The sequence below is a fragment of the Musa acuminata genome, chromosome BXJ3-11 (assembly GCF_036884655.1).
Source record: "Musa acuminata AAA Group cultivar baxijiao chromosome BXJ3-11, Cavendish_Baxijiao_AAA, whole genome shotgun sequence".
NCBI classification, from domain to species: Eukaryota; Viridiplantae; Streptophyta; class Magnoliopsida; order Zingiberales; family Musaceae; genus Musa; species Musa acuminata.
The window spans coordinates 31,531,875-31,547,228 of NC_088359.1; the positions used below are offsets into that span (position 1 = coordinate 31,531,875).

Sequence of the window (15,354 nt, forward strand, 5' to 3'; positions counted from 1 at the left end):
TCGTCGAATCCGAAAGCTATCGTAATGTCGATTTACAAAAAGAACTAGATTCATATTCTCTTCTCTTCCTATATTTCACAAAACTTATAAGAATTATATTAGAGACAAATAAGAGATATTCATGTGACTAAGGAGAGATAAGAAAAGTTTTATAATATCTAATTAATATCATATCTTCGTCTCTTTTTATCTATTTATCTTGAATATCCATTTATTCATATATTCACACGTTATTTGTTTAGTATCCTGTCCTTTTATAAACGAGAGTAAATAATCTAAAATAAACAATTAGAAGAGATCCATCGATAATCTCCTAATGAATTCTAGAATTTACTTTCTATTGATCGATAATCATAACTAAAATACAATCATATGTATAATATATATTACCTAATTATATAACTATATAATCTAATAATATTTTATGCCTACATTGTGTTGGATATACAACAATTCAAATTAGTTTTACCTAGTCAAAATTACAATCTTATAAATTAAGAATAAAGGTATGTGTAAGAATATCCATTTATTCATGTATTCACACGTTATTTGTTTAGTATTTTATCCTTTTATAAACGAGAGTAAATAATCTAAAATAAATAATTAGAAGAGATCCATCGATAATCTCCTAATAAATTCTAGAATTTACTTTCTATTGATCGATAATCATAACTAAAATACAATCATATATATAATATATATTACCTAATTATATAACTATATAATCTAACAATATTTTATGCGTACATTGTGTTGGATATACTACAGTTCAGATTAGTTTTACGTAGTCAAAATTACAATCTTATAAATTAAGAATAAAGGTATGTCTAAATATTAGTTTAAATTATTTTTTGATATTTTATTGACAAATATTTGATATTTAGACAATTAATTTGACTGATTAGCAAAAAAAATTAACCCAAATTAAGAGGCTATCTTTATTCCATTTGCAGTATTCATTGTGATGGAATCATATCGGTCAACTCTACGTCGTCCTAAGAAGAAATTATTTGGTTGACCATTTCCAACCACAAATCTGATGGCCCCCACTGAACAGACGGTCGAGATGGGGCATGACATGTGCATTAATCGTTTGTATGCTGCTTTGTCGACGTTTCGCTCAAACCCTTAAATACTCCCCCTCCCTCTCTCCCTCTTTCTTCCCCAAACAAAGACAGATCTCGTAGCCCTAAAGAGCACCGACCTTTGGGAATTCGATCTCGGGACGCGTCATTCAGTCTTCGATCGATCCGGGACGGATTGCGACCTTCTTGATCGGTTCTAGGGTTGGGTTTCATCACAATCTTGATTTAAGTGAGGGAATCTCTGCACACTTCGGGGATTATTGATCCCTAGATTCGTGTTCTTTCAAAGGTTTGGATCTTTGGATCTGAAGATTTTGGATCTTCGGTCGTTCTCTGATGTAGATCTCTTTCTATTTGCTTTATGTTAGGCTGTTTTATTGAACTGTGAGTTGCGCCTTTCTTTCCCTGGGTTCCCAATATGGAATGTGTAAGTTTAGTCGTTTGTTTGATGTGAGGCGTTTGATTGGTTTCTTGTTGCTTTCCACCCTTTCCTGGAAGGGATTGGTGGAATCTTAAAGATTTGTATACATTGCGTATATATGTGTTCCGGTTGAGTTAATCGAATGACATGATATGCTGACATTTCTAGATCATTGGATAAGAGAATATATCTGGCAAAAGTTTTTTTTTTCACTAAAACATGATATTCTTGTTTAGCGTTATATATTCTTGATCTATCTATGAGTAAGAATATTTGCAAGCATTGCCTCAATTCTTTCTTTTCTGTATAGATAGTGAATTCGGTGCTGGAGTGAGAGAATCGAGTGTTTCTTGCTGTGAAGCTAAACAATGGATGCAAAGAAGAAGAAGAACAAGAAAAAGAAAGGCAACCAGAATAAAGTTGCAGAAGATGCCACATCCAATTCTGAAAAAGTGGCTGTGCAGGAGTCAAACAATGGTTCTGGTCTGGAGGAAAATTGCAATGCACATAATTCCACTGATGTCCATGGTCAGAATGTTGGAGTGTCTGAATCAGATATGGAGCATGACAAGAACAAGATATATGAAGAGAACTTTGTAAGTCCAATGCTGTTCCGTGATCCATTTACATAGTGTTATCGATTAAACAATTACGAATTTCTTGTTGCTCATCATCAATGATTATATTCTGACTTGAAAACCATTTGTAATAAGCTGCACAAAATAACCTGAATATTGTTTGAATCTCAATCTAATGTATTGCGGAGATAAGTTCTTTCTAGTGGAATTTCAATATATGCTGCTTAGAGTTATATTTGTCTCATGTTCAGAATGGATCCAGTCAGAATCCAAATTTAAATTAGACGATTGTTCAAATATAAACTTGTGATAGGTTATTACGTTTATATACCCTAGTAAGGGCACAATTACTATCAGATACTTGTCATGCTAATTTTTTTGACTTGTACTCAACATATATATTTGTTTTATCTGATAACAATTTAAAGGGTGTACCCAATGCATGATGCTTCCACCAATGCAGGGAGCATTAATTTATGCACCTTACTTCTAATTACGAGAGCTCATAGAGGAGCAACCTTACCATTGTACCAAGGCCTGCTTTCATATTACAACAATCTCATTTTCAGGATTTAGTACTATCCGTGCTATGTGGAGATCTTCCTTGGCTGGTACCATTTGTTAAAAAAACATCACAAACATTCATTGCATTAGTAAATGGGAAGAATTAGTGCTGATACCATTCCAAAACATGTGAAAGAAAATTCTTCTTTGAATGGTTGTAGACCACAAACTAAGTTAATATTTGCATTGTACCGTGGGATATCATGAAAGGGACCGGGTATTTTCCTTGTCTCTTCAAATATGCTTTATTATGTTTAATGGTGCTGATTTTTTACTCAAGTGCACGAATATCGATTGTAGACCATAAATTAAATGGTTGTAGACCATTTAAAGTCTTCTTTAAATGGTTGTAGACCACAAATTAAGTTACTATTTGCATTGTACTGTGGGATTTCATAAAAGGGACTGGGTATTTTCCTCGTCTCTTCACATATACTTTATTATGTTTAATGGTGCTGATTTTTCACTCAAGTGCACCAATATTGATTAAATGGGAAGACTTAATGATCAACACTTTCCTGAGAGTGGTTTCAGTCACATTTACTATATGATGTAAGGCTGAATCTTTCTTTGAAAGATCTCATCTTTGTCTATATGTTACAGGCCAAATTACAGGAACAAGTCAGAGAGTTGGAGTATGAGAAAGCTTTGTGGTTCCAGAAACAGGCAATCTATGCCCCCCTTAAAGTTAGAATTGCTGTTATAATCTCTGCAATAAATTTATGAAGAAAGAATAAGAATATCACGCCACGCATATATCAGCCATTCTCTCATCTTTTTTTTTTCGTTGTTAGCTATACCTTCACGCACTTGACAAACAATGAACAATATGGCATGATAGATCCTTTTACTGTTGTTAACTTGTCTTGAAACATATGTTTCTCATGCTCCTACCACTTGCAGGCCAACTTGGAGGAGAAAATTAAAGTTTTACAGGAAGAAGTAGACTTATGTGCGCAAAAAGAGGTAATTACTGATTATCATGCAAAATGCCATCATCGTGTGCCTCTCAAACTTGCAATTTTCCATGCGTTCAGTGTAGGTGTAGAATATGTGGAGGTTTCAGCATTTGGTTTTTCTTAGCGATTAAGGTTTCACAAGTGAATTCCATATGTGTAGCAAACATGAGTGTGTCCCTGTTTTTGTGGATACAGTTCATTTTTAGTGCACTTGCATCTTACTCCAGGCTTTTGATTAAGGACTATTGCTAATATGGGTATGCAGGCTTTTGTAGAGGAGAAACTCAAGAATGTCGAGAGTATCAAAGACAGCTTGGTTCTAACAGAGGTAATTATCGAATCACTATGCCTTTAAATGAAATATATTCTCCATTTTTCCAAGGTAGTTCCTTCTGATATCTTTAGAACAGTAATTTGGCTAGTTGTTCTGACCTGTTCTTGTTGGCATATTCACATTAATGATTATTATTTTAGATTTACAGTGCCACTAGTAGGATGACAAGATTTGCCGAATTAATGGCATTGACTGAGCATTAGTTTAGTGTCAAAGATGCCATTATTCTTTTGCAGTTGATACAATTTTGCTGATAGTCAGTCTTGACGTATCAATGCCTATAATTATATTCCAGTTTGCTTGTATAATTGTTATTATAGATCCCATGGGAAAGGTCCATGATTTCTTCTTTGACTAATTATAATCAAATTTAAACTAATAACAATGAAATGCTATGTACATCCTATTTCTTCTGAGATATCATTAATAATTTATCAAGGATTTAATAATAATTTATCGACGGTTTAATTACTGGTCCTTACTGTGTATACCATAGCATCATGTAAAAAATGTATATTTATGGTTCTCATTACTCATACTTTTCCAACAAGCATCATCTTTCTAGAACTCCATGATGCATTCAGTTCTTATGGTAGAGTAATGACTTAAAATTTTGACTATTTAGATCTCATTGAAGGAAAGGATTGCTAGGGTAGAGGAAGCTAGCACTGCACTTGATACACAGGTATGTAATTCAACCAGCTCTATTCTTCATGTTGGCAGAATAATAAGATTTATGGATATAGATACCATGCCATTAAGATATTTAGACTAGGCTAATTTACTTTGTATCCTAGATTTTATTTTTATTTTATGATTTTCTCCAAATTATGTCAGAATGTCATTTGAGAGACAGAAAGAGCACTTGAGTGCTGATGGATGTTTTCGTTTAAGTTATTAATGGATGTTATACACAATATTTACTATTGTTTTAACATCTTCTTGTTATTTCACTCGTTCAACAAGTTTCTGTTCTGAATGGTGAAAGTCATGATTGAACATCCATGCAAGAATCCTTGATTAAACATCTAGACTTAGCTTTATGAAATCCTCATGATCCTGCAACGGTTTTGACTTGTCAATATGTGCTTGATTATGTTACTATTAGGATACATCATCCATCAAAACTGAAGAATTGTCATCTATAGTGCATCATTAGTTTGCTGTTATTTATAGTAGGCCTGAAAAAAAAGATAAATGATGACAACATGTAGTGTTGATACCCTTAGAAACTTCCTAAACATGTATTTAAAACAAGTTTTGAAATATTGTAGTGACCCTCATGCTGTTTGATGGTTGGCACAGCCACAAGAATTGCCAACATAAGTGTTGGCAGAACCCAAAGGCAATGAGAACAATAAAGAAAAATTATGCTTGTTATCCAGCCTCCTTTTTGCTTCCCCAGATTCAACTTCCCACAACAAAGAAGCAATGTAAGGCGGTGAGGGCCCAAAAGAAGTTAAGGGCTTGCGAGTCCGGTTTAAAGATTCCTAGTGTCCAGGACCTTGATCAATTTGGTTCACAATCAAAGGGGTGGTTGAAGCTTGTTTGAACACTTGTTTGTGCAGTTCTGTTCATTTGTCACTAAGGCCCACAATTTAAGTTTCAAAATGAAATGACTCAGATAGTTTCACATGGTAAGAACTGCATTTTTAGCAACACTTATAGGCTTAGATTTATCTTGTTTTAAGGATCCACAAATTTAGGTTTCAGTAAACAGATGGCTTGAGAAGTTATGTGATGAGAGCAGAATTTCTAGAGAATTGAATCAATATATCAGACTGCTCAACTTAGGGAAGCACACTCGTTACTCTTATTGGTGTTTGATTATATCATAAATAAACCCCTTATTGCCAATGGTTACTTTTGGGGGAGGGACAGAGGATGATGTGGCAGCTGCATACATAGTGATTAGGCCTCAAGGAGTTACAAGAAGGTTGAGGTACAGATCATCAAGACCAGATACAACTCTCTGACGCTCAATTTTGCACTTTTTAGAGAAAAGGTAGCAACCTCAAAGGGGAATAACTGCTGATCTTGTGTTTAACTTGGCCTTGAGAGTAGAACTCCTTTAAGTACAGAGGGCTTGTCAGTTAAAGGAGAGTGTTCTTTTTCAAGGATGTCATTGTAGGAAATTAGGTGGTGATAGTTATCCTTCATATGATCAGTTCTTGGGTCTTTGTTGTAGAGGACCATTCATCAACTTGAGGGCCAAGAAACATGCATTCATGGATAACATGGCATGACCATAATGTCACGTTAGGATGTAATGTTCGCATTCAGCCACCCACAACAAGCATAGCCTGTCACATCATTTTCAATTTTGGAGCTGTCCCTGTCCATCTGATAGTGAAAGAACCACCTAAGCTAAGACACTTCAAAACAGTGTTTTCAATTTCAGGAATCATACCTATGCTGGCCTATGGCCCGACGGCCTGGACCATTCTGTTCCAGCATATCAACAAATAGTATGCCAGAATGTATCATGGTACAGAGAAAAAGGGAAGCGGAGGTAGTGGCGGAGGGGGGGGGGGTTGGGAGGTGTTGGGTTCAGGATTAAGAAATGAAACATCAAAGAAAGGAGCTTACCACTTAGTTCATAGGGCTTACTAGGCACTAAGCCCTGTACCATACATGGACCATTTGAAATTCGAAATTGGACGCTCCGCTTGCCGTTTCATGCCTGACTGGTAAGTATTGACCTGTATGTACCTTCCCAGGCAACATTGATTTCCTTGTCTCAGAGTTTCATACACGCATGTAACCTTGAGCAACAAACATAGAAAATCATGATGAAATTATACCAACCATATGCCATTTGTAAATGCAAACTCTTATTGTTATGGTTTATCCACATGTCACCGGTTTTTAAAATCTCAAGTCTTAGGATTCATAAACTTGTTGACCAGGTTCAATTTCAATCAGTATGTCCTCAACTATATTCTGTCTCTTGTGTTTCATGTTACAAACTTCTTGTGTATTCACAGAGTAAGTTTCTCAAACTCTTTAGAATCTAAATTTCTGATATGACTATTAAATAACAAAGCCTGGCAGGTAAAAGAGTTGCAAGGATTGAGAAACACTTTTTTCGAAGAAAATCAACAGTTGATGGAAAAGGTGACGGGCTTGGAGCAAAAGATTCAAAGCATTGAGGAGAGAGCTCCTTCACATGAAAACATGACTGAGACGATGACAAAGGTTGCTTTTTTATGCCAGCTTTTTAGTATAAACTATTTACTGAGTTTATTAATAAATTACCTTAATTTTGTGGTATTAATATGGTTTGCCATATCCTGAACTATTCCACAACAGTGAGCTATCCCTATTACCCAGGTTCGGTTAAATTTGGACTAGGTTCTGTTCATGGGGTCTCAAGGTGTCATCTGCTGATTTAACAAATTTTCATATATAATTTGAATTATTCTAGATCCAAATAGATCTATAATGGATGATAATTCTTGGAAATATTCCACAGTTTTAAATGTAGTGACTATAAATATGTTTGTCAAAACACTTCTTTTAATCGATGGTCATAATTATGCTTGGGACTCGGATGAAGACTGATGGGGTCTTAGAAGCATCGGAAAGGAAACCCACATATTCTAAGATTTATATGTGGATTTTGCCCTCATAGAGCTAACCGGTGAAAAGAACAGTGTGGCCGACTCAAATATAAGCAGGAGAAGGCTTTTTCTCTAGTTGTTATTATAAGCCATAAATGCATTTACAGGAAAAAGGATGGTTCTGGTAACTTGAGAACAATTCTAAATAAGCATTTGGAAGATGCACTTCTAAGGTGCAATTTGACATGGTATTCTAGCCAAATTGCAGTAAGGACTGGTTTACATGGCTTTCACGCCCTGTTGGACATCTATAGATCAGCGAAGATCCTCATTTTGATGGGTTTAATTTTCAATAAATTTCAGAAGATAAAGGTGCTTGTAGCAATTTGTGTGTGTGTATATAACTGTTTAAAATTGCACCCGAGTAATTTTCATAAATAGGAAGGAAAAGCAAGGGCCTAGAACTGAAAGTCTGCAGGATTTGAGTTTTGTGCATTTGTTTTCACTATGAAACTTATACTGTTGGCCATGTCGCTTCTTTTAGCACTATTAGTATACAGAATATTGTTGCAGCTTCCTGAAGATGATTTCTCTGCACAACAAACAGAAGCATCCAGTGCCCTGTTTGGTGATCAAACATCTGGAAGTACAGAGCTTTCTGAGAAGGTTACAAGTGAAATGCCAGTCTTCAATTCCTTCTTATTCATTTTTATGTATTTATATGGAACATGATTTATGAAGTTCATATTTTATGAAATAAGAGTACTCAACTTCCTAGTGCTACATTCTTCGTTCACATGTTTTGATTGATCATATCGACATGCCAAATTGACTTGGCCAGACTATCACCCTTCATGTATTTAAAATTATCTGATCAGATTGATAGACCAAAAATTCTTTCTTGAGCCTGATTCTCATTAAATGGGATCAAAATTGGAGGAACAACAATACACATTACTTGAATCTTCATGGTCATTGACTTAACCATCCATGTTTTGCAATATACATAATCTTTTTTCCTTTAAAACATTTTATAAGAGTCATCTCAAGGAATAGGACTGGTGTAGCTCCAAGTAGTTTGACAATCTGTTTGATTGGATCTCTAATATTGTTCCTGTTGAATCTGAAACTTTTATTATTGTCATTCAGGTGAATGAACCATACATTGTACCTGAAAAACATGGTGGTCATCCTTCTGGTACTGACCTTAATGGGGTCGAGATGCTGGATAGAGCTTCCTCTCCAAGTCATTATGTATCAGACTTCAGGGAAAAGATAAAGGATTCAGGTGAAACTGTTCATCCCTCCGTCCAACTGCAGGAGAACTTTGGTGCTAATAATGGCATCAATGACTTGGATTCTGAAACTGTTAACCGGCCAGGACCACCACCATCAGATGAGCCAAGAGGAAGTGAACCTGCAACAGTTCCATTTGATGAAATCCAAATTCACAAGGAAGACTTCACTGGAGTTAAGAATAATGAAATAGCAGAGGCAGTTCCTCTCTCAGACGCCCCACTTATTGGAGCCCCTTTCCGGTTGATTTCTTTCATGGCCAAATATGTTAGTGGCGCTGATCTGGTGAAACAGAACAGCTCTAGATCTGGCCACTAATTTGTTTGAGATTGATTTTGTGCAAGAGGGAATCTTCATATGTTATAAGTCACATAATTAATTTTTTTCACTTGTTTTGTCATTTTCATTTCACACACTAGTTTTTCAGAATGAGAAAGATATCCAGCACTTGAACCTGTAAAACATTTGAGGATAAAAGAGCTACTTAAAAAACTTTTTGCCAACATCGGTCTTTTCTGAGGACCTGGTTGAGCCACATGAGTCTTTGTTTCACTTGGATGATGGCTCTGTGATAAGTATCATGTCCACTGATTTGTTTGTTTGTGTAAGCATCTATAGCGGAATTTAGGCAGGAAAATGATGTGGCATAAATATTCAATGCTAGTGTCTCCTTGGTTTGGTTTGCTCTCCCTTCTACTCCAGAGGAATGTTTGATGATATCTTTTTGATGACTGCTTCACATGGACAATTGTTGCTGTCACTAATCATATTGGTTCCAGCACTAGTCAAGTTGTCCTAGGCATCTTTATCTCTTTGTATGATGGTGTTGTGGCTGCAGGTCATATAAAGATAAATGTTTCTCTTGGATGTATGCCTTCCTTGTCACTGTCCTATTTAGTTTGGCACACCAGTCTATGCCTCAAGACAATATTTATTTAACAGAGTAAAAGTAAAATAACTTAATTCTCGAATATTATTAACTTGGTAATACAACATTTTAATATATGTGGCTGTAGTTAAGATTTAATCTCTACCATAGCTTCTATAGGGACACCAGTATCTTTGAGGCTTTACACTGCAAGGTAGCCTGGAAGCATTTATAATTTGGGCTTTTCTTGTGGGAAATAAATTCAGTGTTCTTAAGCCTCATAGAAACTAATAATTTAGAAGCAATGATTTAGACTCTCTTATGATCAGTTATCTCTCTATCAGTTCCAGATTGTGATAAGATAATTATTAGAAGCCATAGTATTTCTGTGTTTTTGCACTGGCTGAACAATTGAGTAAGAGATACAAGAAGACTTCATCAAAAAGTAAAACATTAGGATGTGAAGAGATAAAAAAGGAATGAAATTAAAAACTACGTTTATGTTCCAATTCCTCTAATTCAAATCAGTTTTGTGTTCTCCTCAATACAAAAAATAGGTTCAGGTGTGAGATGAGTCACACCCATTCAACAAGAGGGCCAATGGAGACAAACATAATGTTTTGACAAATCAAAAACCTTCTCATCTCCATAATCTAATCGCTTCTTCATTGGGTAATAAAAATTCTCGATTTGTACTTGAATTCACATGCTTGGCACTAAAAATCTTGGAGCTTCAGAGTTGACTATTCGTATTTGATCTTCCCATGTTGGATCTGAACTCAAAGCACATCCATCATTCATGACAACAAGAACCAACAAGACTGCACTCATAGCACATCTTCAGATAAGGGCTTCATCGAGCTGCTGCTGTCTCCATCACTGGAATCAGCTTTCAGCCACTAAGGCATGCAGAATACCTTTTCTTTTTGCCCAACCCAAGGCATGGACAACAAGTCTCCCTAGCAATGACTAAGATAATGGTGCATGACATGAATGGTGCATAGAATATTGTGATTAAGATAGACTTTGTTGGGAAGGTACATTTCCAACTGTGACTCCCCCCCCACCCCCCAATACTTTTTAACTGGTTCAGCCTAATCTGCTCTTAAATGCACCAAAAGATTCTTCCCTGCATCTAGACAAACTTGTCCTAATCAAATTATAAACCTATGTGACCAAGTGAACACACAATTATGAGCATGGTGCAAGTCCATGGATTCATATAGAGTAACAATGGTCCATGTGGTCCACTTACTTGCATAGGGCTCCTAAATGATAAGATGGAACAGCTTTATGAGAATAGAGTCTTCTGTTATCCCTGTGTGTAGCCGAAGCCGAGGGCTTGTTATCTAGCATGGATCCCATCTTCTTTTCCCTGTTCCCATGCAACACACTGTTTATGTACTCACCTCATAAAGCAGCCCATTTTTCATCAGCATCAGTATTATAAGCATAAAAGCAGCTGTGTGTGTGTGTTTGTGTGTGTGTGTGTGTCCCATTTTTCATCAGCATCAGTATTATAAGCATGTAGGCAGCTCAGAGAGAGAGAGAGAGAGAGAGAGAGAGAGAGAGATGGAGGTGCCTCTGCAGGTTTTGCTTTCTCTGTGTTTGATAGGAGTTTGCAGCTTGGTTGTCTACCTCTACTACATCGCGTGGCTGCGACCCCAAGGCATCCGCAGCAAGCTGAGGCAGCAAGGGATAGCAGGGCCGCCGTCGTTGTTCCTCTATGGAAGCTCGCTGGAAATGAAGAGGCTTCTAATGGCGGAAAGGACTCGAGGAGGCCGAGGAGGAGAGGTAAAGCATGGGTTTACGCAGCATGTGTTCCCTCACTTTGAGCAGTGGAGGAAGGAGTACGGTACGCAGCATCATTCTTTCTCCTTTTTCCCCTTCGTACTTTTGAGTCCTTTTAGTACGTAACCTTCGGACTCTGTAATGATTGATAGCTAAAGAGCGCAAAAACTGAGACATCGGTGGATCTTTTCCTTCACTGTTGTATGCATCACCGAAATTACCGCAGTCGAATCTTAGCGATTCACCTTCTCGCTTAACTCGTTAGATGCAATGATATCGAATCAGACTTCAAGATGATATCAGAACGAAAGATCTTATGCATCGTCCTTCGTCCACACACGAAACAAGCGATAAGAGTTTAGAGCTTTAGTATCACAAAACGTCGGTGAGTTTGTCCTAATTGTGTCCACATAATATGCTGCTTGTCCTAAGTTTGCTGTGGCAATTCTACTTTAATGATCGTATCGTATAATAGGTAGTCAAATCATGTCTCACCTACGGACCTTAAAATTTTAGACGCAAGCGATGATGTCGATCAGAACTCTATGATTGCATCAGAACGAAAGGTCTTATAGATCGATCATATCATCCACGCACGTAAGAGGAGAGGAGCATTAAGAATCTGTAGCTACACAACAGCTTTGCGGTCGACATCTTTTAGCGTTAAGGGGGGTAAGACTTGTCTGTTGTGGCTCGATTCAAGGAATACACGTATAGGTTTAGCTTTGTCGAGGTACCTTAGCACGTCGAGGTGACAAAATACCATCGTGAGGAAACCAAGATGGACACGTATCGATGTTAAACTAGTGTTGTTTGTTCTTTCCTCGTCATATCCCATCTGCAAATATCGATAGAAAAACCAGGACGTATATCGCCATATCTCTATCTCACCGATGGTTTGTGTCTCTTCTTCGTTCCAGAAGACATGGTGTCCCCTTTCTTTTTCGCCTAGCGAAGACACTGTGAAGAGAAACAAAATAGAGACGTGATGGATGGGTTGGTTTGTGGAAAGAGACCGAGGAATATAGCAGGGAGAAGAGGAGGGAGGAGGAGGAGGATGTGGAGTCGTACAAGAAAAAGGATCCTCCTGCTTTCAAGTGCTAGGTAGAGCATGATTTGAGTAGATGAGTGGAGAAGCCGAGTCGACATCCATACCTGTAAAGGTGCAGCACATCGTCGTTGACGTCCCACAAAGGATCTCTCTCCATTTATGTTTATTCTCCTTTGCGTTGATCATCATCGCTTTACCCAACATGATTCGTAGAACATATCTGTAACATACCTGATTGGTGAGACACCGTCAGCTGGTGGCTTTTCGCCTTTGGATTACTGTTCATCAAATCAAAAAGTAGACTGGGTTTTCTAGTGCCGGAACAGTAGTATCTTACATAACCTGACAATCTTCTTCCATCGTCACATAATTATATTGCTGTTGCTGATAAGACATCAGCTTGTTCTTATCAGGTCCAGTGTTTACGTACTCGCTGGGCAACGCAGTAGTGTTGCATGTCAGCCATCCAGATTGGGTGAAGGAGATCAGCCTCTGCTCATCTCTCGACCTGGGGAAGTCTTCTTACTTGAAGAAGAGCCATGAGCCTCTCTTCGGTCAAGGCATCTTGAAATCTAGTGGTAGATCTTGGTCTCACCAGAGAAAGATCTTAGCACCAGAGTTCTTCTCTGACAAGGTTAAGGTACGGAAAGATCACTTCCTCCCTCCCAAACATAACATTCTCATGAAATGGCGTCGGCATGTCATCCGACCAAGTGCAGGGCATGGTGGAGCTGATGGTGGACTCTGCCTGGCCATTGCTCAAGTCATGGGAGGAGAAGGTTGAGCTCAGCGGAGGAACCGCAGCAATCAATGTGGACGAGGATTTGAGGCGCTACTCCGCAGATGTCATCTCAAGAACATGCTTTGGGAGTAATTACAGCAGGGGGAAGGAGATCTTCTTGAAGATTAGGGAGCTGCAGAAGGCTGTTTCGAGTCCTAATCTATTTGCAGAAATCACTGGTTTAAGGTAAATTCTATTGGCCCAATTTTCACTATATAATATATATATATATATATATATATTGAATTTTTCTCTTTTCACCTAATATAAAAATACCTCTTTTTCTTTATTTTCATATGAAACAATCCAATTTCAGTATTTTTTTATATATTGTATTATAGTGTTTTCAACAATATCATCATAATGTAGCATAAAAACATTATAATGTAATATGTGTTTTTGTCTAAGTAGTGTAACGAAGTATAAAAATATTATAAAATAATATTTGTTTTAATAAAAATTATATAAAATATATGTTTTTTTATATCATGTTAGGATATCTACTTATCCTCCTCCTTTTCCCAATGTTTCGTTTCCTTACTCGTGTCTCAACAAGTTATAATTTAATTATGCATTAAGGTGAGTATTGTTTGGTAAAATTATATTTCAAAAGTTCATTTAATATTTTATAATAAATTTACCCTTTTAATTTTTATATTTATTTAATAATGCATACATTTTTTTATTTAAATAAATAAATAATCATATAATCATATAATATAAATTTTAAAAATAAAATAAATAATAAATAATTAAATAGAAATCATAATGGTTTCTTAAGAAATCATTTTTTATAATCTTATAATTTTAGATAAAGTAAAAAAAAAATTATATTAACATCCTACAAAAATAGGTATCAACATTTAAGCATTTATTCTATTGATATTTTTGGTGCTAATCAGGTGATGTAATTTAAATAAAATTTATTATTTATTAAATATTAATTAATATTTAAAATATTCAATAACTTTGATACTAAACTTGTTTATTTGTCGCCGTCGTTCTCACAGATTTCCTACTAAAGGAGGCCGAGAAGTGCACCGGCTGAACAGAGAAATCAGTTCGCTAATCCTGAAGACGGTGAAGGACAGCAATGGCACCGAGCAGTACACTTCGCAGAAGAGCCTACTCCAAGCCATCCTTCGCAGCGCCGACGACGATCTTCCCTCCCCCGCCACCCCCGACAGCTTCGTCGTCGACATCTGCAAGAACGTTTACTTCGCCGGCCACGAGACCACCGCCGTGACGACGTCTTGGTGCCTCATGCTGCTCGCTCTCCACCCACAATGGCAGGCTCGCGCTCGCGCCGAGGCGGCGGCGGTCTGTGGCCACCGGCCACCGGACGCTAACTCCCTCCAAAAGATGAAGACGGTAAGCGAGCAGCGTTAACCCTGGAGACTGACGGCTACAGATCTCTCTTCGATCGTCTCCATGTTAACGTCGTTTTGCTCGGTTGCAGCTGACCATGGTGATCCAGGAGACGTTGAGGCTGTACCCCCCTGGCGCATACGTGGCGAGAGAGACGATGCAGGAGATGGAGTTCGGTGGCGTTCGCATCCCCAAGGGCGTCAGCATCTTCGTGCAGTCGTCGGCGCTGCATCACGACCCCAGCATCTGGGGGCCGGACGTGCTGGAGTTCAACCCTGAGAGATTTGCCCGGGGGGTCCTTGGCGCTTGCCAGCTCCCGCAGACGTACCTCCCCTTCGGCGTCGGGCCGCGGACGTGCCTCGGCCAGCACTTCGCCATGACCGAGCTGAAGGTCCTCCTCTCCCTTATCCTTCTCAGGTTCAGCATCTCCTTGTCGCCAAACTACCGCCACTCCCCTGCACTGAGATTGATCGTAGAGCCTGAACATGGAGTGGAGCTCCTACTGAAGAAGGCAGAAGACCTGGTAACCTCATCAGGTCTCTATCAATGATCGAACTACACTCTGTTCTTCAAGAAAACCATGGTAATACAAGTCTTGGTGAGAATCTACAAGTCACCATAATTAAATCTTCCACAGAATCAGATTGAAATAGTTTACCGTATGCACTAAAGCTCAAGTAAATTCTGATCACAAA

At 37.8% G+C, this 15,354-nt stretch overlaps 2 protein-coding genes across 6 annotated transcripts; both read left to right on the top strand.

The window, feature by feature from the left end:
- The first annotated feature begins 1,141 nt into the window (after window positions 1–1,141).
- LOC135653280 (uncharacterized) lies at window positions 1,142–9,303 on the top strand. 5 transcript variants are annotated; one of them, XM_065175087.1, is made up of 10 exons: window positions 1,154–1,374; window positions 1,817–2,102; window positions 3,252–3,314; window positions 3,552–3,614; window positions 3,873–3,935; window positions 4,567–4,626; window positions 6,996–7,139; window positions 8,078–8,170; window positions 8,654–8,792; window positions 8,886–9,303. In XM_065175087.1, exons 2-10 carry the CDS (start codon window positions 1,875–1,877, stop codon window positions 9,116–9,118), a joined length of 1,086 nt encoding a protein of 361 aa, XP_065031159.1. In that variant the 5' UTR covers window positions 1,154–1,374; window positions 1,817–1,874; the 3' UTR covers window positions 9,119–9,303. The 5 variants fall into 5 exon arrangements, with proteins under 5 accessions (XP_065031155.1, XP_065031159.1, XP_065031157.1 ...); XM_065175083.1 differs by having other exon boundaries at window positions 1,142–1,374; window positions 8,654–9,303; XM_065175085.1 differs by having other exon boundaries at window positions 4,579–4,626; window positions 8,654–9,303.
- A 1,662-nt stretch (window positions 9,304–10,965) lies between these two features.
- Window positions 10,966–15,286, top strand: LOC103972361 (cytochrome P450 714B3). The gene is made up of 5 exons (XM_009386674.2): window positions 10,966–11,523; window positions 12,924–13,150; window positions 13,230–13,477; window positions 14,302–14,662; window positions 14,751–15,286. The coding sequence occupies exons 1-5, from the start codon at window positions 11,241–11,243 to the stop codon at window positions 15,207–15,209; spliced, it is 1,578 nt and encodes a 525-aa protein (XP_009384949.2). The 5' UTR covers window positions 10,966–11,240; the 3' UTR covers window positions 15,210–15,286.
- The last annotated feature ends 68 nt before the right edge of the window (window positions 15,287–15,354 follow it).